The sequence below is a fragment of the Colius striatus genome, chromosome Z (assembly GCF_028858725.1).
Source record: "Colius striatus isolate bColStr4 chromosome Z, bColStr4.1.hap1, whole genome shotgun sequence".
In the NCBI taxonomy this organism is placed as follows: Eukaryota; Metazoa; Chordata; class Aves; order Coliiformes; family Coliidae; genus Colius; species Colius striatus.
The window spans coordinates 67,900,498-67,924,547 of record NC_084790.1 but is presented as its reverse complement, the minus strand read 5'-3'; the positions used below and the strand labels follow the sequence as shown (position 1 = coordinate 67,924,547).

The 24,050-nt window shown below is 39.5% G+C and overlaps 1 protein-coding gene across 5 annotated transcripts in view; it reads right to left on the bottom strand.

Annotated features, from left to right (window-relative positions):
* DAPK1 (death associated protein kinase 1) overlaps positions 1-24,050 on the bottom strand; it is a 90,964-nt gene that overhangs the window by 42,137 nt on the left and 24,777 nt on the right. For all 5 annotated transcript variants that reach the window (XM_062017477.1, XM_062017479.1, XM_062017482.1 and 2 more), the window contains one exon: positions 6,508-6,729. In XM_062017477.1, coding sequence (XP_061873461.1) covers positions 6,508-6,729 — 222 coding nt within the window. The remainder of the gene's footprint in view (positions 1-6,507; positions 6,730-24,050) is intronic.

Below are 24,050 nucleotides of genomic sequence, written 5' to 3'. Positions count from 1 at the left end.
GTACATAGTACCCTCTGGCAGAGATGACCTTCTATCCTTTCAATTTCTGTGTTTGCTGGTAGGAATCATCAGACAACTGAGTAGCAGATCTGTGTCTCAACACAACTCTGATATCCAAAGTGTGAGCAAGTACTGATGGGCAACAACCAATATCCCTTCAGATGAACAGAGGAACTCGGTAACACTCAAGTCTTTGTGGCTGCAAAGCCACAACGTTTACCTTCACATACTGTTTTCCTTTAAAGCATTAATTCTTTAACATTTTTGTTTAAAACCTTCCTGTTTCTCTTTAAATTACATCACAAAAGTGTTCAAATACTTTGCTTAAGAAAACAAGAATTTGTGATTAATGGAGGGCACATCTTAATCCTAAAGGACACGTTATACTATTGGCCACGTTTTAACACAGAAACACATACAGGCTGAGTAAATCCCTTTCCATTGTTATTACATGACTGCATTTTGTAGTGTTTCTGAGTAATAGTGCACATGGTTTTAGAAATATTTTGTATAAACATTTTCACTAAAAGCAAAGCTGGTATGTGTTGCTTCCTCAGTATTTCTAGGCAGTGGTGCTAGCTTTCCTCAAACTCATAAAATAAAGCATTCCTTCTTGTAAAATGCAATACTGGTAAAATCATCCCCCAGCCTTCCCGAAGGAACCCTGACAGATGTGTTTGCAATCCACATATGTTCCTCTGGGAAAGAAAATACATCATAGCTGTAGAAAAAACATTTCTGGATGCTGCTTTTGCAAGTTGCCAGGCTTTCTTAACTATGAAACAGAACTGATCACCAGATCTCAGAGGAAGTCATTATGGGAACCTGCACAGGGAACTTGGAACCAACTAACCTTCACAGTCAGTGTGGTCACCCTCTAACGACTCAGTCACATGCCATGTTGACCGTATTACTCAAATTGTAATAGTGTCTAAATGACAATTAATGATTATCTAAGGATTTCTGATTAAGGTTAAAAAAACCTCACACAAAAACCCCAAAACCTAAGTCCTTGTTTGAAGAAACTTAACCTAGTAAGTTCAAGCTTACAAGGTTTCATTCATCTTGCTTAGATTTCAACAACATAAGTAGAGTGGGAGAAGAATTCCAGTACCAATTTATTCAATTTCTTAAAGAAGATTCAATTTTATACATTATCTGAATTATTCTCTAATAAAAAAAAATCTTTTGTCAATCTGCAAAGAAAATGATTTCTCTAAGGACTGAGGTCAAATGTCTCTTCTATGATTCCCTGCATTATTTTCAAACAGAAGTTGTCAGCCCAAGACTAGACTAAAATATTGCTCCTGTTCTATTTAAGGTCAAGGGAGTTTTACATTTCACAGCTTTTATGAATTGTGCATTTGCCAATTTACTCCTCAGAAATACAAAGTGCATCAAATATTTTGAAAGAGCAAAGCAGCACTATTAGCTTATTAGTGTATCACTACACATTATAATTTTCTTTTATCCAGCTTCTATTAGCAACATCAACTGTTATGAAATCCTTTTTTAGTAAGCCTAAATTCTTCAGTTATATAGAACAGGACACATTGCCTTCAGAACACCCAGACAGAAGAACAGCGGCCAGACAGAATAACACTGGCATCAAAATCTGGACTAAGAGTTAAGCAGTTAAGTCCCACTAAAGAGGCAGGCCTGAACACTCCTGTGAATCTTTCTTGCACCCAAACATGGCTGATATCACTGGGGAGGTCCACAAGCGCCCAGAGACTGGGTAATGAATATGGTTAGGAACATTTTGGCCCAGTGAGCTGTCTGAGCATTTTAGCTCAGCAAGAGACTCAAATTTAACATATGAAGAACATTTAGGTTTAGCATACATGAGTGCCATGCACTTTGCTCAGGGACTACAGAGCCCAAAAGTCAAGTCCTCTGGCACAGAGATGCATTCAGTGAGTTGCAGTCACACTTCCCCTAGCTCCTCTCTTTTTAGCCCTGTCAAGCTTTCATTCTTACCTGTCTACACTTCCTTTGTGCACACATCTGTGGGCTTGTCATTCAGGTTTTTAAAGTCAAAAGATGGACCATCACCTAAAAATTAGCATTGCAGATCTTGCTTGCATGCTGTTACATCTCAGTAAGCATCAAAGATTCAATCCTCCTCTCAAAATTCAGCACAGGGCCATTTGAGAACAACTTTCTTATGATTTACAGGTAAAATTAAAAACCTCAGAGTTATTTCTGTCAAAAGACAACTCAAAATTAAAGAAACTCTAAGCAGATTTCAAACTTCCCTGGAAGCCAAGCTACTATGAATGTAGCAGGTTAAATTAACATCCCATGAAGACAGAAAAGGAATCTAAAGAGTTCATCATTATTTTATTTTATTTACTTTTCAATGAACAAATCATGACATCAGATGTTCTGTTTCGGTTAATATTACAAAGGTACCAATAAGGAGGCCACTCTCTATGAGATGTTGGGATGTACAGGACTAAAGTTTTAAAAAGCATAATATCTAATATTTAATGCACAATCACTTGTATGTTGTCATTCTTCTCTTTCTGAGCTAAGACTTTCAAAGCTTCTCTTTTTCTTTTTTATCTTTCTTTTAAATTTTAAAAGCTGATACTAATCACTTAGAACTATGAGCTTACCATCTGAAATCAGGATTTCAAATCCAGAAACAAAGGTTTGGGTTTTTTTGTACAGAAAAGTACAAACACTTTATTTATTGCTTCCCACTGAAAAGAGTCAGCTGTTGTATTACACTATTCTAAAAGGTAAGACCATCTGTGTTGCTTTTTGGGCACTCTACAAAGCTACCATATAATTCAGGATAGCGGTATAAACTCTTTGCAGTTGCACTGAGAAACCATCACCAAGGCTCTATATAGCATCACACACTGAGTATACTTTCTAGGTCTGCAGTGTAAATGATGGCATAATAAAGAGAAGGAAAAACAAAATAGAAGACACAGGTTATGCACTCAAAGCCCCCAAAAGGGGAATCAAATACATGCAAAACTTGCTTGAGGAAAGAAAATAATTACCACTGTGCAACAGAGGCGAGTGTGCTTTCTAGTCTGTGAAGTCTGATAAAATGATGGCTTCTGCACAGCTCACTGGAAATAGCTTAGTATTTTTAATAAAGTGGAGAGTAGTTGCTGCAGCTGAATAGAAAAAAAGTACTATAAAATTCTGACTCATTGAATTATTTATGTGATAGGAGGAAAAAAAAAACCCCAACTTCTATAGTTTTCCGCTAGATGTGGAAGAGACAGTGTTTTCCAGTTCATGTGTAACATGCACAGCATTCCTTGCAAGATGATGGAAGAGTCCACAGAACAGGAATTTCAAAGGTTATTGCCAAATCTAGGTGACACTTGCCACTATATAAGACCTAAAAATATGAAAACATGCCCAATTTCTCTAATTATACTAAAAGACTGTAATAAAGTAAGGCTCTTCAAGGATATCTCATGCTTGTGTATGCCTGCTGAATCTTTCAAGGAAGAATTTGATTTAAAGTTTCAGAAACTAGACATTTTGTAATTGATTTATTTCTGGTAGGTCAGTTTCTTGACATAAGGTAGTTGAGAGAAAAACCTCCAAACACTCATGTGTATAAGGGTTTTGATACGCAGCTCTGTTTTGCATTCAGTGCTGTGAGGACCTTGCCACTGCAATAATTAACTAACTGCCCACACATTTCTGCATACAAATCACCACCTTGAATACTTTGCTGGCTGATGTAATATTTGCTGAGAGGGAATGAAGTGATAACTTCTACAGTCAGTCGCTCACGTCTGAGAAACTTCTCACCAATAATGCAGAAAAATGTTTAGGAGGCTGCATGTAATACTATAAATCTCTTTTGAACCACAACATAAAAATCAACAGTGAACATGTGACAGATGTTAACTGTGCAAGTTAACATCTGGCAGCCACCAAAAGGGCAGCTGGCAAGGGCTTGATGCCTGTGAGCCACAGCTTCTACCAAGAACAAAACCCAGAGATGCTTTTCCTCGTGACTGTGCATGGTACTAACACTTGTTTACAAATATAAAATTAGATTTTTCTTCTAGGTTTTCATTTTGTTACAGATTTCTCATACGTATCTGGAACGTTGATTTTTAGTCTCTCAAATTTCTAGAAAACTAAGCTACACAAAATCCTGTATGTTTGTATGTCATCTTCTAGTCATAAAGGAACATAAGTGCCAGGAAAAATGCTACGTTCTAATCAGAAGAGAAAATCGTCACTTGGGATGGATTCCAAGGACAGCAAAACAGGTTTTGTAATGAGCTTTCAGCTTTATTTCTGTTTACTTGAAATTGTTCCGTAAAACAAAGAATGTCAGGGGAGTAGGCAAAATGCAAATATTAGAACATTAGAAAAAAAAGGGATTACATATTTTTTATTAAAACAACAGTCTTTTGCTTTCTCAATAGCTTCACATAACATCATGGTGACTTTGAGAACTATAAAACTTCACATCAATCAGTATCTTCAGTTTACAAATGTATCATATTACTCTTTGGCCCTCTAACCAAATAAATGTTCTAACCTTTTCGCTACCCCAAATAGCACTGCTTCAACTTGAAACACTCGCAAAACAGTTTGGGAAAGTGGAAAAAAAAAGTATCCAAGACAAACTATATGGAAGTATAGTACAGGCTGGGAGTTGAACTGCTGAAGAGCAGCACTGCAGAGAGAGACCTGGGAGTACTGATTGATAATAAACTACCCATGAGCCAGCAATGTGCCCTCGTGGCCAAGAAGGCCAATGGCATCCTTGAATGCATCAAGAAGAGTGTGGCCAGCAGGTCAAGGCAGGTTCTTCTCCCTCTCTTCTCTGCCCTGGTGAGGCCTCATCTGGAGTCCTGTGTCCAGTTCTGGGCTCCTCAGCTCAAGAGGGACAGGGAACTGCTGGAGAGAGTCCAGCACAGGGCCACCAAAATGATCAGGGGAATGGTACATCTTCCTTATGAGGAAAGGCTGTGGGAACTGGGGCTGTTTAGTCTAGAAAAGAGGAGACTGAGGGGAGATCTTACTAACATTTACAAATATCTAAAGGGTGGGTGTCAGGAGGTTGTGGCATCTCTTTTTTCTATAGTAGCTAGCAACAGGACAAAGGGTAATGGGATGAAGCTGGAACACAAAAAGTTCCACTTAAATGTAAGAAAAAACTATTTCACTGTGAGGGTGAGGGAGCCCTGGCACAGGCTGCCCAGAGGGGTTGTGGAGTCTCCTTCTTTGGAAGTCTTCAACACCTGCCTGGACACGTTCCTAAGCGACCTGATCTGGGTGAACCTGCTTCTGCACGGGAGTTGGACTAGATGATCTCTGAAGGTCCCTTCCAATCCCTACCATTCTATAATTCTATGATTCAAAATTGTTAACTAGGTAAAACAAGTGGCTAAAGTGTAATTCAAATAGTTTGCTAAGCTTCACTCTATCAAGCTTATGAAATATTAACACAAATTGTCAGAAGCAGCATCTGCCTCCATTCAATGAATGTTAGTGGGTACACACTTTCTGCCAAAAGAGCTCCTGTACCATGTAGAAAGGGCAGTGGGGCAGAACAGCCCTGTTCCTACTACCACTGCCCATGATTAGCAAGTCTTCCTTAGCCTCCTACCACTGCCCATAATGACTCTTCTTCAGAGCTTTCAAGTCCAGACACTGGCCTGATTTCATCTAGGCAGATTACAGAGCAGGAAAAATGCATGAATATACCACAGAAAAGATGAAACTCCTAAAGCTACTTCGGAGTTTTGGGTTTTTTTTTTTAAATATACACAGTAAATCGACACTTACATACACCTATTTACCTGATAACGAACAAGTATGATAACAAACAGACTAAGTAAAGACATGCACATACCACCAGCAGACATTCCAAACTGTTAATGGGCAAATAGTGCTTAATTTCTAAACTTGCAATCTTTGAGGCACTTGAAGCCAGATTGGAAACAATGCAGAAGTATCCTCTGCTGACATATTTACCGCAATCCATTAGCAATAACCTTGCGTGAAATAAAAAGAACTAAAACAAAGATATGAAATCTCAGTTTACACTTCAACAGGACAGAGATGGGAAAATTCTGTTCTCTGCTACATGGGTTAAAAAGGGAGAAAAAACATTCAGTGATGCTAATTTATACCAATATGAAACACATGAAAATTCACCAAACTAACTTAGAATCTCTACTTGCCTTCACTCCTCTCCTCCAAATAGTTTATTTAGCTCCAAGATATCCTTCTGGATGCACAACATCAATAACGATAAAGTAACAAGCAGACAAAAATCCTAAAAATGCTGGATTTTTTTTAGTGTTTACAGTGAGAAATATGTGTAGAAATCAAGAATCTACAACTGAGTTAAAAATGAAGAATTTTTAGGCTATGATCTATCTGCTTTTGGTAAGGAATGTCCATTAAATCACTGCAATTCTTGGAGAAAGCATCTATTTTTTAAAAAAAAACAAACAAAAATACATTCTACTACTCCTCCCTCAGTTCTCTAGAGCTACTTACAGTTCAAGAATAAGAATGACATCTGTTTTGTTCTCATAAACATCATGCAGTGTGATCACATTAGGATGTCGTATCTCTTTTAGTATGCTGACTTCTCGCTCAATATCTTCCCGGCTTACTCCCCGTCGGCTGGATTTTGTTCTGCGTTTCTTGATGAATTTTGCTGCAAATTGCTGGCCACTGCTCTTCTCACGGCATTTTTTGACTACAGCAAATTGCCCACTAAAAAAACAACAACAAAAAAAGGGGAAAGACTTAAGATGAATGTTTGGTTAGAAGAGCAGCCTCTGTTTACTATAGTGAGGGAAAATAGCTGTACATCTAAATTACCAACTATTTAAAGTACATTACGGCTTTTTATGCAATCTAGAATAATGACTAAAAAAACCCCAAACCCTACAAGAGGCAGACAAAGTAAAATAGGGTATTGCTTTTACATCACACAAATGTACACACATGTCAGAATATCTGTAGGTAAAGGATAACGCTTGCACGGACCATTGGATTTTTGACAAATAGGTGCATTGAGCATTACTGGGGAAAAGTAATGTTTTCTGGATTTGTCTTTCCATATGCCTGATATTTTTCTGTTGTTTTGCAAGAGAGACAGTCCTTAGTTTCTTCCAATCCATATGGTCTCTCAATATTCACATTACTTTCTCCTGAAGTGTTGGGTTTTTTTTTAAGTTAAAAAAATAGTATTAGCTTTCAGGACACTGCTTTGGTTTTCAGTTTTAAACCCACTGACTAAATAGGGTAATATCAAGACTCAACAGTTACTGTATTGTGTTGTTAAGTCCGAAGAGTTTGAAGGTGAGAAAAGTACTGAGACATGGAGGAACAAAAAAATGTGATTGTGTTACAAACCAGAGGAAACTCCATGAAGCTGCTAACTCAGGCATGTTATCATTCATCTATAAGCCTGTTGCTATTAGATGTATGCATTGATTCAGATTGCAAACTTTCAGGAATCTAATGTTGGGCTAAAGCAAGAGCAGGATTTCTAAGTCTACTGAGTTTTCCTTTATGTCTTCTTAATCTCCTGCTGATTCTCTAGACACTCTATTCTTGATGGTACTTCACTGTACGAAGAATTTGCAGAATTACAAAACAATACCCATTAGAAAATTGTCAAATTAACCCACTCAGTTAACTCAAGAATGGTGTCCCCTAAATTAGACTTAGAATAGTGGTTAAATCAAAGCCAAGCCTAGTAGACTACACTGTCTACACAGTGATGTAACACGTAGGCATGTATAATGCCATCCAGTACTCACCCAGAAGAAGGGCTAACCTGTTATTAGTGGTTATTAATTACAATTGACAGAGGGATCTCCAGGAAGACGTACCAACTACAAAAAGGGTATCACATAATGACAACATGCCAAGTAGGGACCACTCAAAGCTACATACCTCATGCATGAACTCAATGCACAATACTAGTTTATTACTGAAGAATGACATGTGACAAATATGCAGATAAATTAACTGAACAACTAATGAGTCTGCAACAGATAGAAAATAGAAGATGATTACTTATCAGTTATGTAATAAAGGTAAGAAAATGCTGTAAGGGAAAATTGCACTCATGATTTTCAAATCTACAGGGCTGATCAGCTGAGAACATGTTTATGGTGCTGAATCATCAAAGCTACCATTACTATGTCGACTCCATACAGAACCCCAAGCGACAAATTATCTTGAACTGGTACAAGTAATTGAGAAAGACTAAATGATTCCACCCACAGAAGGCATGACAAAGACAGTTCCTGTGCTATGAACTACTAGAAAGGGATTCTAGAGCAGTCACCACCAGTTGGGAAGCCACAGGTAGTGAAAGAAGCAAACTCCAAGAGAATTTACAGTCTTTTAAGTTTTGAGGTTCAGCTTTATTTCAATGTTCTTATCACCATTCAAGTTTGATTTTTCATTATTTCATGAAACTAGTTTATGAAATTCTGAGATGACTTTACGTTGCATGAAAAACATCCTTGTCTTAAATTCCCATCCTGTCCCATCCATTTGCCCTCTCGTCATCCTCACCAATTCTGCACAAAGATGTCAATGGCCAGGTTCACCATAAAGGGCCCAGTACATTGTTATTACGTGCTGCAGTAGACAGAGTACTGCTTAGATCACACAATACCATCTTCCTCATTACACATAGGCTGGAAGACCTGCTTAACTTGCTGAAACTCAGGCAGGTAGTGGCACCCAAGATGCTCTTGGACAGCAAGGTGTTTTTTTGGGACTGGCACATCAGGCACATGAACTCTGGAAGATCTGTGTCATCCTAAACTGGCAGCAGAGGACTAGAAAAGGTGCCCTAAGGTATGTCAACCTTATCTGCTTGTTTCAGTTCAATTCCATAATTATTCCTGCAACGGCAGCTCTGGGCTTGATCTTCAAGTTCTGAGTAATTTTGTGCTATGGGACAGCCATCTAGAGTAAAGCATGCACTTAGGTGTATTAACATCACTGTGGAGAACTGCAAATGAGTGGCTGAGAGGGGAAGCAGTAACTCCTCTCTTGTCTCCCCCACAACATGCACATCCCCACAGAGATGGTCAGAAAGTTCACATTTTCGGAGAAGCTGCAAAGTCAGGCAATAGACACAGGCATTACCATAACTCTGAACAGCCAGTCCAGCTCAGAGACTAGAAGGAAGTACCACTTGGCTGACTTTCAGGCTAGAAGCTTAAAATGCCTGATAGAGGAAGAGAAATATTGATTCACCCATGGGCTTGAACGTTATGTGGCTAACCACTTTCTTATCGATGCTCACCTTGTAAGGTGGGCAAAAGCTACTGCTTCCTTTAAAAGACAAAACAAAAAAAACCCAATCTCACAAAACCCATAGTGAAAACCAAATACAACAGCCCCACCAACACCACTCAAAAAGCAAACTAAAATTACTGCTAATATCAGCTCTGTAGAGGCTGCAATTGAAAAGTAACTCTGAAGTACAGGGACATACAATACATTTTGATATCCAAGAGGATTTAATTATAAAAGTTGTCTGAGATTAAGAGCTACCTATTTTTCACTGACAAAGCATGTCTCAGACTACTAGAAAATTCTGGTATTTGAATTTCTGATCTTTAGCCCAAGACACAGTTCACTTCTCACTGAGGCAAGTAATCCATTTTCGACTTCTTTCTAAACAGAAAAAATAATTCTGCAAGTGTTTTTAAACATGTACCGATTGTGGGCCTGTAGGTTAAAGAAAGATTATTTTTTCACAGTATTACTCATTATTAGTTTTTATTACACCATTTCCCAAAGCCACTTCATGCTTCCGATGCCTCTAATGCTAAGGCTGCTTAATCTTATTTTGGCAATTGGTCAACTATGACATTGGAGCATGAGGCTGGCCTAATGAAACACAGGCAACCAGCTAAGATGAGTAGATCTCCTCTCTCCTCCTCTTCTAAGCCATGTAGCTTTAGTTTTTCAGTATTTATTTTCTTCTCCAATTACCTGTTGAAGGACATCCTGATCTATCACAATCCAATATAAAAGTGTTATCAGAAGACCAACACACTGTTTAAAACCACATGACTTTGTAGACTTGTCCCATCCATGGTTTATTAGGATATGAGACTCCAGAAATTCTTGACATTGCTCAAGACTGCAAGAAAGCTACAAACTAACAGGTATCTAGAATAAGTGCCAGTTATATACCAAATAACTTTCTTATTGTTCCTGTTGTGGTGTTCAGCACATAAACCCACAATCAGTTGTTTGTTATTAAATGCTGTACATGCAGATCACACTTAATCTGCAATCAAAGGGGCTATTTCATGCCTGGGATCCCTAAGCCATGCCATTTTACAACTCTCTTGAAAATCTTGTTTTAAAAGCAGAGAAGAGGTATAAATTAAAGGCTATTTAGTGGGATTTAACCCATAGAGATGCTGCAACAAACTGTTTTAAGTCAGCTCTGTATTGGCTAACACATTTACATCCAGAAACATTCTCCCACAGATTCTATGGTGTCAGGTTCAGCATTCACTCATACAGTATCTTCAAAGCCAGATAAGTCTTTTAGGTTTTTAAGTTCCTTTGCTCTTGCAGGTGTTACAGTTGAACCCCAACCAACAACTAAACACCATGCTGTCACTCACTCACTGCCCACTCCTCCAGTGCACAGTGCAATTGTTCAACACTCATTGACCAACGCCCAAGCAGTGAACCGCCCCTTCCTACCAACTCCTCCCAGTTTCTATACTGGGCATGACTTCTTATGTCATGGAATAGCCCTGTGGCTAGTTCAGGTCAGCTGTCCTGGCCATAATCCCTCCCAGCTCCTGGTGCCCTTCCAGCCTACTCACTGGCCAGGCAAGGTGAGAGGCATAAAAGGCCCTGATGCTGCATAAACACTGCTCAGCAATAACAAAACCAAACTTATTCTCAGCTCGAAACCAGAACATAGCCCTGTACTGGCTACTAGGAAGGAAATGTAAAGTGTGTCAGATGAAAAAATGATTGCCATTTTAGGAGACAATTACAGTGAAAAAAACGCCCATGAAACCAAAAGTAAATCACAAACTCACACTTAATAAAGTACATGACATTTTTTTTTTTTTTCTATGTGGCAGAATCAGGTTAAACAACGAAGCAGGATGACAGTTTGATGTGAGAACAAATACTTCTGCTAATAACAGTAATTTGTTCCATGATCTTAGAATTCTTATGCAACCATCAGTTAATTACTATCCTAAATACAGTCTTTATGGAGCATTTGGCATGTTATCTCTACATTCTATGATTTTTTCAGACTTGCTTCAGAAAAAGTACTTATCCCATTACTTAATCATTGCATTTCTCCATCTTTTTTACATTGTAAGATGACATATGCTCACCTTTACAATGCATATATGTATGCAAAAGCAATGCAGAAAGGTAATGCTATCACCAACGACACTCTATCTTTTATGATACTCTATTAGCATGATCACAAAATAGCTACTCATTAACATGATTTATGGACAGTTTTAACTACAGGCACTGGACAAGAGGTAATGAAAAGAAGCTGGAACACAAAAAGTTCTATTTAAACATACGGAAAAACTATTTTACTATGACGAAAAAAAAAGGACTGGCACAGGTTGCCCAGAGAGCATTGTAGAGTGTCCTCTAGAGGTTTTCAAAACCTTCCTGGATGTGTTCCTGTGTGACTTGATCTAGGTGGACTTGCTCTTGAGGAGAGTTTTGGACTAAATGATCTTTAAAGGTCCCTTCCAACCCCTACCATTCAACGACAGATATTTTAGAAACAAAGGGAAAAACCAAGAAAGTCCCTTCAGTTTTCTTTCCAGAAGGATGACCACAATGATTACAGAAGGCAGACACCTTGTATTCTTCCCCACTCCCAGATTTTTACACCAAGTCTTCCTAGCTAGCTCTTCTGCGAAGAGTGAAACTCTTGTTACAACAGCCCACTGAAAGAGGTCCAAAGTGGACACAAAGATGCTCAAGTAATTCCCTGGGACCACTTTCCTAGCATATATTGCCACAACAGGGCAAACACAGAGGAATTCTCCATACAATCTTCTGAGAATTGTAGTCAAAAGACAAATTTTAATAGGCACCAAGGACATGGATAAGGAAAAGGCATTAGATTGACATCAGAGTAATAAGATGTCTTGGTATGTTTCTGTAGTGGCATTGTCTGGGCCAGGTTTTGGTAGTGTGGGGGCCACAGGGATGGCTTCTTTAAAAAAAGAGCTGCCAGAAGCTTCCCCTATAGCTGACAGGGCCAGTGCCAGTCAATCCTAAGATGGACCCGCTGCTGACCAAGGCCTGGCCTTGACTGAGGTAACACCTCTGTGAATAACATATTTGAGAAGGGGAAGAAATTGCTGTGCAGGTGCTAAACACAGAGTGAGAATGTGAGAACACCACCTCTGCAGACACCCAGGTCTGTGGAGGAGGGGTCGAAGCTGCTTATGCACTGTAAGAAAGAAGGGTTATAGTCACATTGAGTCTCTCTCTGCCTTCTAAATCCAGCAAAATAACATCTTCAGTTCAGCTCCAATGCCAAATTGGAAACAACTTCTTTCTCCTCTTTATGGTCATGCAAAAGACAGTAAACTTTGAGGCACTTGAGAGCCTCTCTTTTGTGTGTAATGTTTACAGTACTGCAGTGGAACAAAGTGTTACACTTACCCCATTGAGGAGGTAAGCTATTATCAGCATTAGCAGGGTGGAGTAAACTGTGGGTAACAGCACTCAAGCAAATGAAACTGGAAGCAGTAAAGTTTCATGTGTATCATCCTCAAAAGATGACCCATTTTATGGAACAGCAGCTTTAGTGTTAGCCACCAGTATTATGTCTGCAAAGAAAAAAATCTTCATTGATCTTGACAGATAAAGAAACGAGGATACCTTTTTTTAGAGCATCTTGCCAGGTAGTTTCTCACTAAGTATGCATGCACATCTTTCCTTTTCTGCATAGAAGGCATCCTAGGGAACATAAGGACTTTTTCCTTATATCAGGTTCTTAATTTTGGCAGCCAACCAAACAGTACAGGTAGATAGTGAATGAATGCAGGACTGACTTATAAGCACATATCATATTTGTTTAGGCTCTGAAAGTCAGAAATATTTGTAAAGTACTTGCAATTTTCGTGCCTCATCCCTTGCCTTGCAACATTTAATTCTCCAGCACAGATGCTGAAACAATGCCAAAATGTCTGTTTTAGTTGCAAGCCCTCCAAGTACTGGAAGCCTTGAAAAGAAACAGTGAAAAACATGAAGATGAGAACCTCGCAGGGCACATGTATCTGAAGGATACATGGATTCTGGATAGATGATTAGGGGTGGGGTTTTTTTTATTTGGATTTTTTTTTTCTTTTTAACAGCTCTACAAAAACAGTTTGTAATTAAGTAACAAGCTTACACTTCAAGTATTGACACAGACACACATCTCTTGACAGTGTGGAACTGTCTGCTTTGCGTCCATGGGGTAGAAATGCCTTTTTACAGTCCACAGTGAGCCTAAGTGGTAGCAATGAAAGTACCTGAACAGTCTGTAACATGAAAGAATGGCACCTAATCGGAGAAAGAGCCATAAGCACCTGAAGTCTATCACTGTAAACACATTTCAGCTGCACACAAACACTTCTTACACTTCTTACACACTGCCCATAGAGCACTACAAGTAAACATAAAGAGCAGTACTAAAGAAGATGCAAAAAAAGAAGTTAAATATGACACAGATTTTAAGCTAAAGAGAAAATATTCATATCCCCATAAATGCTGTACAAATGACTGGTCAGGAGAATAAGCCAGCTGAAATCTGATTGCGCAGTATAAAGGACTGGTCTTTTCCAACTACTACTAATATAGAAAAGCAAAGATAAGGATTTAATTAAATTTGATCATGAAACTATAAATAGTGGAATATGCTGCAAATACAAAGGCAGAAGAATAACAGACATTATGCAATTGTGCAGTACATTTCCAACATGTAGAGAGTATAAATCAGGTTGTAATCTATACCCATGTAAAATGCATGCCGATACATTTTCCTTAGAAATATTCTGCAAAGGCAGCAAAGCCAAAAAGAGCAAGGACAGCAAGGAAGAGGAAGCATAGGGGAAAATTAGACAGATTTATTAGCAAACAAATGTACTGACAAATGGTATTTCCTGAGTTCCTTATTATGAATAGATGTTTTTGTACACTTATGAACTCCCTGAGTGTCTCTGAAATTCCCTTTTCTAATTGCTGACTTAGAGTATCTTTTCATGTCATATTACCAAGTTCCAGTACCCTGATCCAAATACAGTAACTCAATACATTGAGTGATACAGTATTTTTATTATCTTGCAGTATGAATTCTTTGAATATGTCACTTGAAGTTATTTTATCAAAACATCCAAATTTTATAAAGGAGTTCTTCCTTCATCCAGCCCAAGACAGGCTGTTCCCCTGCAACTCAGAGAGGGCAATGGTGCAGCTGAGATCTGCCTGCAGCCTGTGGAGGATCACACTACAGAGCAGGCAGCAGCACCCAAAGGAGGCCTTGACTCCGTGGGAAGTCCTTGATGGAGCAGTCTGCTCAAAGACTGCAGCCCACAGAAGAGACTCCGCACTGGATCAGTTTGTGAGGAGCTGCAGTCTGTGGGAAGGACTTGTATCAGAGAGGTCAGTGCAGGACTGTCTCCCATTGGAGGGACCCCACCTTGGAGCGGGGCAGGACTATGAGGAAACCTCTTCTCCTGAGGAGGAGGGAGGAGCAGACACCATCTCTGAAGGACTGACCACAATTGCACTCCCCATCCCCTGTGCTGCTGAGGGAGGAGGTAGAGATATGGGGAGCAGTGAGCTGGGACTGGGAAGTAAGGAAGAGGTTGAGAGGAGGTGGTCTTAAAGGGCTAGTTGTACTTTTCTCAGCATCCTGCTCTGTTTGGTTTTCTGTTTGTTCTGCTTTTGGTTGCTGGCACATCAAATTAACTTTGTTTTCTTCCACAAGTCGTCAAGTCTGTTTTGCCCAGGACCACAACTGGTAAGCAAAAGCCTTCCTTTTCTTTTCCCCATCCCACCATGGGGCAGGCGGTAAGGAGTGGAGGAGGGGCTGCATGGTGCTTTGTGCCTGGCTCTACTTGAACCACAACATTACTATAAAGTTTTTCCAATATAGTTAATACCAAACAGGTTAAACTATTGGAGCATGCATGCACAGACACACATGTGCATACATTTGCTGAGCTGAAAACCACTCATTAACTAGCACAGTACATCATGCAGAGATGATGGAAAGTATATCTTATGTCTTAGCAATTTGACAGTAAACTTCAACTGCTCATGACTGAAGAATTGTTCACACTGACAAAGAAGTCTAGAAAAAAATGTAATCTTGTGATGCTCAGGCTTAATTTTGTGAAGTGGAATGCAGGACAAGTTAAAAAAAAATCCAGCTCTTTCCTTCCTATTTACATTCAAGACGTGTAAATGCTTTCACTAACTCTGTGTATGTACAAATGTCAGTAACTCTCTATACATCATGACCAGGGCATTATAAAAAACAGGATACAAATTAAAGTACTACTATGTGATATTTTGTTTATAGTTTATTTTATATATACTATACTATGGAGTAGGTAGATATTTGATATATTTTATCTTTGTGAGCAGTAACTGAGTCACTGTTCCTGAAATAGTTTTTAGTTATAAACACAGCACCTTGAAAACGAAATAAGAGACAAAAAACCTGCAATATTTGCATCCTGATGATGTACTTCTCTTGAAGGCTAATAGATGGCCCTTACCAAGTATGGCTGCAATGTAACCAGAGTGCAGTCTTCTCTCTTATCCAACGACAGCACCTTCACATTTTAAGGATGCTTTGTTTCCAGTCAAGGCTCTAAACCAAACTGGATTTCACAGTGCAAAACACGTTCTGACTAGGTAACATCAGACCTCCCCCCAAAGCTGTGAATATATCTGCTCTGTGCAATTTCCAAGTGTTGGCATTTGACCTGAGAGTGGGGAGAAAAGTGGAAAGAATTATGAAAAGCAAACTTAAGAGATGTCTTATTGGTGATGTGAAAACAGTTGTGAAAACACTCGAAAAAATAGCTGCATAGGTTCTCTTTGTATTTTCATTATGTAGTCCACCTCCTTGATACCTAATTAGATCTGACTGAACTATGATTTACTTCACCACTTTAAAACGATGTTTAGATAAGTACTAGCGTCATGATGCATCACATACATTAAAAGCACAGTAAAAAGTAAATGGTATTCAAGAACATTATAATTACCCAAAATAAAGACAAAGATATTAAATTATAACCAAGCATTAAAACAGAAATGTGTATAGCAAATTTAATATAAACAAATCACATGAAGAACATCACCCCTGAAGACTTATCTCTACTGAACACAAATTTGTTTCTATTTAGAGATATCACTAGTCTTAGTTCAAAGTAATGAGGAAGAACAACACAGGAGTTACAGCAAAGAATGGAAAGCTCTGCACAAATCAAGTCTTTTGTATGTACAATATTTCAACGAATATTTATTATCTAAACTTAAGTACTACACAAAGCATGTCATTGTAAGACAAGGCTTACCAGAGTATTTCATCAAAGTTTACCTAGGATTTAAATAAAATTTAACATCCGTAAACTCAAATTGGCAAATAACAGCTTAATAGTGCAATTAAGATTTCTTTTAAGCCCTTCAAACATCACCTGCTCAGAAGGTGTTTACCACATTCAGAGGTCTTAATTTCTGTCGCTGTGCTCTTTTAATATAATTGAAAGGTTTCCTCCTGATACTTTTCACAAGTGTCCACCCCTTGTATTTATTTCCCTTGCAAAGCCTTCTAAAGTCTGGATATTTATGATCTTTTCCTTTGTCTCCAACCTCAGAACTCTCAAGTTTGCTTCTCCTGTATCTTGCTATATCTAGACACTTAAGCAATGGTGTCCAAAATTTAGAAAAATTACAAATTCCTCCTCCCTCCTTCCAACTCTCCTGTTCTGTTTATCGCTTTTCCTTTTGTTCACACATTCACTTGTCTCCAGGGGGATGGCCAGGTCATTGGGTCTGGCACAATCAAAGAAATGAATTAGTACTCCCCACAAAGTCTCTCCTAGGAGAGATGTCCATCTCCAAATCACTCTCTTGCTGCATATACTATGTCTTGAGCACAAGACTTATTTTCCCTACAACTTGCCTAGGTTACCTTCACAATAAAATGGCAAAGTACACCAAAGAAACATACCTGGAAAAACAATACCAAATCAACCCTGACAATTATGCTTCCTTTCTGGATTAAACAGTGCAGCACCTGAAACGTGGCATTTACACCTTCCCAGCACATTTAGCACTCAGTAGAGCTTATTTATTACAGACAGATAAACTATTAGTCAGGACCTATCAAATTCTCAACTATGGAGGCATGAAATTAGTAGACTGTCAAGGTTTAGCAAGGAGCAGCTTTTGCTTGGTAACAGGGGGAAGGGGTTGCAGTGAAGACTTGGTAAAAAGTTCTTGAACTCTCCCCTGGCTTCTGGGTTCAGACCCACCTCTGGCCCGGCTGGACCAATCTGACACCTCTGCCGTCACTATTTAGGGACAGGAATCTGAAGTGCTTGACGGAGGTGTAAGAGTGATACAAGATGGAGGTGACCCCATGGACCCCACAGTCAGAGAAGGAAGAAGGAAGGAGAAGCACCAGACCAGAGACTCCTCTGCAACCTGTGGTGAGAATGCAGCTGTGCCCCCTGTGACCTGTGGAGGGCAATGGCAGGACTGAGAGCCACCAACAGCTCTGGGTGAGTGTGCCCAGATGGGTGACAGACTGTGTGCGGAGGTGGCCATGGCACAGGCCGTGCTGGAGAGCCGCAGTGCAGATCCACACAAGTGGTGGAGAGGAGCTGTAGCCCTTGATGAACGCATTGGGCTGGGGTCCACACAAGTGGTGGAGAGGAGCTGTAGCCCTTGATGAACGCATTGGGCTGGGGTCCACACAAGTGGTGGAGAGGAGCTGTAGCCCTTGATGAACGCATTGGGCTGGGGTGTGTGGGGGGGGGGGTGTGTGTGTGTGTGCGCGTGTGTGCGTGCCCCCCCCCGCCCCCCCCATCAGGAACAGACTGACTGACTGAAATCCCCACTCCCTGTCCTCCTGGGCCGTCCAGTGGAGGAGATAAAAACACCTGGTTATGTTTTGGGGTTTTATGGTTATGTTTTAGTTAGTATTGCATTAAATTATTTTCTGTTTTCTTCCCCAAACCGAGTGGCTTGGTCTGTTTTGTCCTGCACCTTAAGAGGCAATTAGGCTCTCCCTCCCTTGGGCAATTCTCAGGTCTTTGGTACTTGAAGCTAATCGTGGTCTTTTGTTCCCTGATGGGCATAGACACATAGAATGTTCAAGCTAAAACAGAGTCCTAAACAAATTATTTATTATCATCTAAATAAAAGAATAAATATTAAATGGTAAATTACTAATTTAAAGCTTACAAAGAGTTCATTTATTTTAAAAAGTACAAATCCACTACTTCCAAAGTTATTTACTCTCTTTTATTTAGATATCTGAATAACAATTGTGACATGTTTTAAGGAATAAATAAAAAATAAAAACATAAATGCACAAAATCTAAATTCAACTTAACAGCTAAGTGGCAGATGGTACATCATGTGGTTACCCATCAATCTGCAGCATTGGCAAAAGGATTAATCTACAAATCCTACTGTATAACCAGTATCAATATAAAAAAACCCTATCTGCCTCCACATCCCCCCGGAATTTTCACATCCTCCTCATCTTGCATGTAAACACAGAAATAAATTCCATTCCCTAGGCGCTGCTTTTTCAGTAGGAAATTCTTGGACAGTTTACACCTATCCATTTGCTTTTGGGCTCAGGCCATTTCTTTTTTAAGCACAGCCCCATTTAAAGTACAAACCATCTGAAGTTCCTGTATTTGCCAAGACGTTTCACTTCCAGGAATTCTGTCATGTATGAAGTTTCACAACACTTTTCTAATTACAATTCACTATTCTTTCAAAGATCTAAACATAATTTCTACTGGTTTCCCTTAGGTCTTTTACCTTTTCCCTCCCACTCTCAATCACTTTAATTACTTGTATCAACAGTCTCAGCACAACTGAACTAAATGGGTCAATTCCTTGAAAACACAACAAATTAAACTTCCTTTGGCTTAGTGCATACAGGTCTAACTTACAGCATCTATATATATTTTTAAAAGCTACTGCAAAGACATAAAGGGCTGGGGCATTTGTATGGTCTCCAATCTGATTGCACAGTGCAGGTTCGACAACTGGAGGGAAGGAAGGGGAAAAAACTGTCACAAGCATTTAAAAAAAAAATTGTTTCTACCTAACCCCTGTAACTGTCTAAAGAAACATACAACTCTCCAACACCCTTCTTTCCAGGAAAAACAGAGCCTGTGACCTAGCAACTCAATCTATGCATTTTTATGTTTAAACACAAAAATTTTGAAGTATGCTGAAACCATGATGACTGCTCTTTGTGAATTTGGTAGTGGATTTGTTTAGCATGGAAATATTTAATTTTAGGACTTTGCGCTACAACACCAATCACCATGTACTTGTGAAAGTAATGGCTTAAAACCACTGATGCCAAAACCAGCCACTTTGCTCCGTTCATTAAAAACGCTGTTCTCTTCCTTTGGTAGGATTTGGACATGCTGTTGTGCAGCACTAGAGATACAGCAAATCTGGAGCATGACTGCTGAATAATTACACAGGCTTAAGTTAAGCATCCATTTTCTTCGCATGAGTGGCCCTTATGGAACAAGGATGAGGCTTCCAGTTAGACTTCCAGATGGAATTTGAGGAAGGAAGGAAAATGTCAAGTATTTAGACAGCTGTTGAGCTGACTTTTTCAGAATGTAAAGAACTAAAAGCAAATCACTGACAATTAAAATTTTGTATCAAATTAGTAGGAGAAATAGGTGCATCATCACTTTATTAATCTGTTGTCTCTCTTTAATTGTCTGAAATGAAATAGCAACACCATCACCATCCTTTGAGATTTCATCCATTTGTGTTCCAGATTCTTAATGGTATACACTTCCTCTTAAAGAACGTCTAATTTTCCTTGCATGGTTTTTAGCACACTTTCTGCCTATAAGCATTTATGCTGACACATCATGAAAAAGCCAGCAATACGCATTTAGTTAAGAAAAGGGTATTAAAGGCTTCATTTTTCAGTGTTAGGGATTCCATACAGAGAATAGCATAAAATACTTACAGACAATTGAATAGAACTTCTTTTGAAGCAGAGAAATGGATTAAGTGATTTCTAGAGATGTCATCATGTTCTAGCTTTATACTACATATGAAGCATCTTGTTAAAATGCATGGTTTTCCAAATGCTTTAAATCTGTATTCATTCAATGTAGGTAGAAAAATTATTTTGTCATAAAAAAGATTAGGAAAGATATAGCGGATACACAGTTAAGGTAATTTCCACAAAAAGGATCTCTGGAGATCACATTACTCTGCAACATTTGAAATTTACCTGAATCTCATGATTTGAGACTCAGATGTTCACTTTCAATACTACTTAAGGGCTAATTTCCTTGAGCGTTGAGTGATGCCTTATTTTCACACTAAGTTGCACTTGGGATGAAAGACTGATCTACTGCAGAGCTCCTAAACTTAATACTAGTTAGAGAAAGCAACTTGCATTTATGCACAGGACTGGGGCTATACTGTAAGGCAGCATGTGTGCAGGCAGTCATCCTTTCAAAGCAGCAACTGTCTCTCATTGGCTTCTCTAAGCTGCACCTCTGCATGTGGACATTGTGCACGGAAACTCTCCTACAAGCTGTGACCTAACAACAACTCAATTTCTTTCTTAGTATTTTGAAGCAGTCCAAAGTTCACATGCCTACTTCCATGATCTGTAGGAAAGCTATGAAGACCATTACACTGAAGGAAAAGTTGGAAACTGTTGTAAGCAATGCATATACCTCCATTAATACAAGCAGTAGGTCTCAATGAAGACCAACAGTGACACTAAATACAACTGAAAAAAAAGCAAAGCAAGAGATGTTTTTTATGAGCTTTTTTAATTTATGAGCATTACTAAAAAAAAAAAAACAAACCAAAAAAAACCCCCATATTGTTTCCTTAAATTCAGCTTCTGTGCAATACAGAGAGCTTTTTATTATCTTGGTTTTGACTGACAAATCTCCTGGCACCCTGTTATTCAAAGCAGGATATTTAGATTCATATATATATACACACACACATATATTTTTACATACATATTTATAACCACTAGCATTGCATAGTAAAAGTTTTACTTTCTACAGTAATTCAGCCAGTCTACAAAAGACTCATATGCATCAGTTCCAGCTTTCATCTGAGTAGAAAGAGCTGCACTGCTGAAGAGTTAAACATCAGAACAAAAATGCAGTCACGTGGACACCAGTGTAACAGTCACTGCAAGCCACAGCTGAAACCATTTCTTTCCCTGTTACAAGGGCTGTGAGCAAAGGAGTGCACAAGCTACAAGAAACATTTTAGAAGTTACGGTCTTAATCAAAGCGCAGTTCTGGAGACTTTTGCACTGCAGAAGTGGAAATTGTCATACATAACCTGGTCTTGTCTCCTCCACCCCTTTGCTTAACATAGTATCATAGAATAGCAGGGGTTGGAAGAGACCTTTAGAGATCATCCAAATTCAACTACCCTGCAGAAGCAGGGTCACCCACATCAGGTCACACAGGAATGCATCCGGGCGGGTTTTGAAAGCATCCAGAGAAGGAGAATCCACACCCTCTCTGGGCAGCCTGTGCCAGTGCTCCGTCACCTGAACAGTGAAATAGTTTTTCTTTACGTTTAAATGGAACTTTTTGTGTTTCAGTTTCATCTCATTACCCCAAGCTTGTCCCATCACTGGGTTTTTGTAATTATTAATGATCCCCCCTCAGTCTCCTCTTCCTTAGACTAAACAGCCCCAGTTCCCACAGCCTTTCCTCATGATGGTTCCAGTCCCCTGATCATCTTGGTGGCCCTGCACTGGACTCTGTCCAGAAGTTCCCTGTCCCTCTTGAGCTGGGGAGCCCAGAACTGGACACAGGACTCCAGATGAGGCCTCACCAGGGCAGAGTAGAGAGGGAGAAGAACCTCCCTTGACCTGCTGACCACACTCTTCTTGATGCATCCCAGGATGTCATTGGCCTTCTTGGCCATGAGGGCACATTACTGGCTCATGGTTAGTTTATTATCAACCAGCACTCCAAGGTGTCTCTCGGCACAGCTGCCCTCCAGCAGGTCAATCAGTTTGGTGTCATCAGCCAACTTGCTGAGGGTACACTCTGTCCCCTCATCTAGGTGATTGATAATGATGTTGAACAAGACTGGCCCCAGAACCCATCCCTATGGAACTCCACTGGCCACAGGCCTCCAACTCGATTCTGTGCCATTGATCACCACCCTCTGGGCTCTGTCATTCAGCCAATTCTTGATCCATCTCACTGTCCACTCATCCAATCCACACTGCTTGAGCTTTCTGATGAGGATGTTGTGGAAGACAGTGTCAAAAGCCTTGTTGAAGTTAGCCATGCCCTTGATAGTCCTTAAAGGCTATCAGGTTAGTCAAGAAGGATTTTGCCTTGGTGAATCCATGTTGACTCCCCCGATAACCATTTTTCCTTCTTATGTTTAATAACTACATTGAGGATGAGTTGTTCCATCACCCTTCCAAGGATGGAGATGAGGCTGACCAGCCTATAGTTTCCCATGTTGTCCTTCCTGCCCTTTTCAAAGACTGGAGTGACATTGGCCTCCAGTCCTCAGGTACCTCGCTTATTCTCCTTGATTGTCCAAAAACAGAGAGCAGCTTAGCAATAGCAGCTAGCCCCCTCAGCACTCTTGTTATGGACATGCAATACTACACCAGAGATAACTTGTGAACACTTGGTTAAGGGATGAAGTATGTCTCAACGCAGCCCCAAAATAAAGCAACAATTTTTGAATTCACAAATGACTTTGTAAATGGAGCTTCAACAGGAGTATTTTTCCAGAAAGTCTGTATTCTTCAGTTAGAGCTTACACATGAGAGGATAGTGCTCCTGCAGAGAGCAGTACTCTATTCCGCCTCTGAACTGTGCTCTCTCCATAGTTACAAGTGAGCAAGTAGGAGGTTTGTCTTTCTTCCCCATTGCTACCACCAACAGCACACTCCCTAGACTCAGTTCCTCATCTTGCCTCTACTTGGGATCTCCCTGCATCCCAACTGAAGATGGGCAGGGTCCTGCAAAAAAAGCAAAAGCAGTCACCCAGTAGTGTTCCAGTATTTCTAATAAATTTCTCTGCACATCACTTCCCTCCCTCCATTGTTTACGAGATGTTTTACTGCTTTACTCCTTTACTGTCTTGGCTTCCTCAAAAATAACACGAGAAATTAACTTCCTAAAAGCATTAACTCTTTATGTAACAAATTTCAGAGGTCTGGAGAGGAGTATTCTTGACATGCTGGAAAGAAACAAAGGGCTTTCAGTTAATTTAAACTCTGCATCAAAGCTGTTTGGAAAGTTTTCATCAGACATTTCTGTGTTACACGGTATACTAATAAAAAAATTAAAAGTTGCCCCCAAGTGACAGTCTGCCTTGGGGAAGATACATTTGTTCTACTTAGTCTGTATTTTGGCACATGCAAATAAGTGACAAACAATTCTGAAGTATTTCACTTCAGAAACCAGAGTCTACTTTCATCTTTGATTTCATAGATATAGACATTTCAAGTAAAGACTTCAAATATTAAATATCACTAATTTCTGAAATTTTCTTATATCCTTCTTGACAAAGGAAACTGATAGAAAAATGACTCAAGCTTCAGCAGTGCAACCAAAGCTGTATTTTTTTTTCTGCTTTTTTTTGTTAAAAATCCATTTCACAAAGGCACTTTATTTTGGCCTGAAGAACACAAACAAGAATACTATGTGTCTCCTTCTGCATGCACCCCCCCCCCCCAACAAAATTGTAAGCAGCCTGACTTTCCTACCTCCAGCCACTAGCTTTTCAGC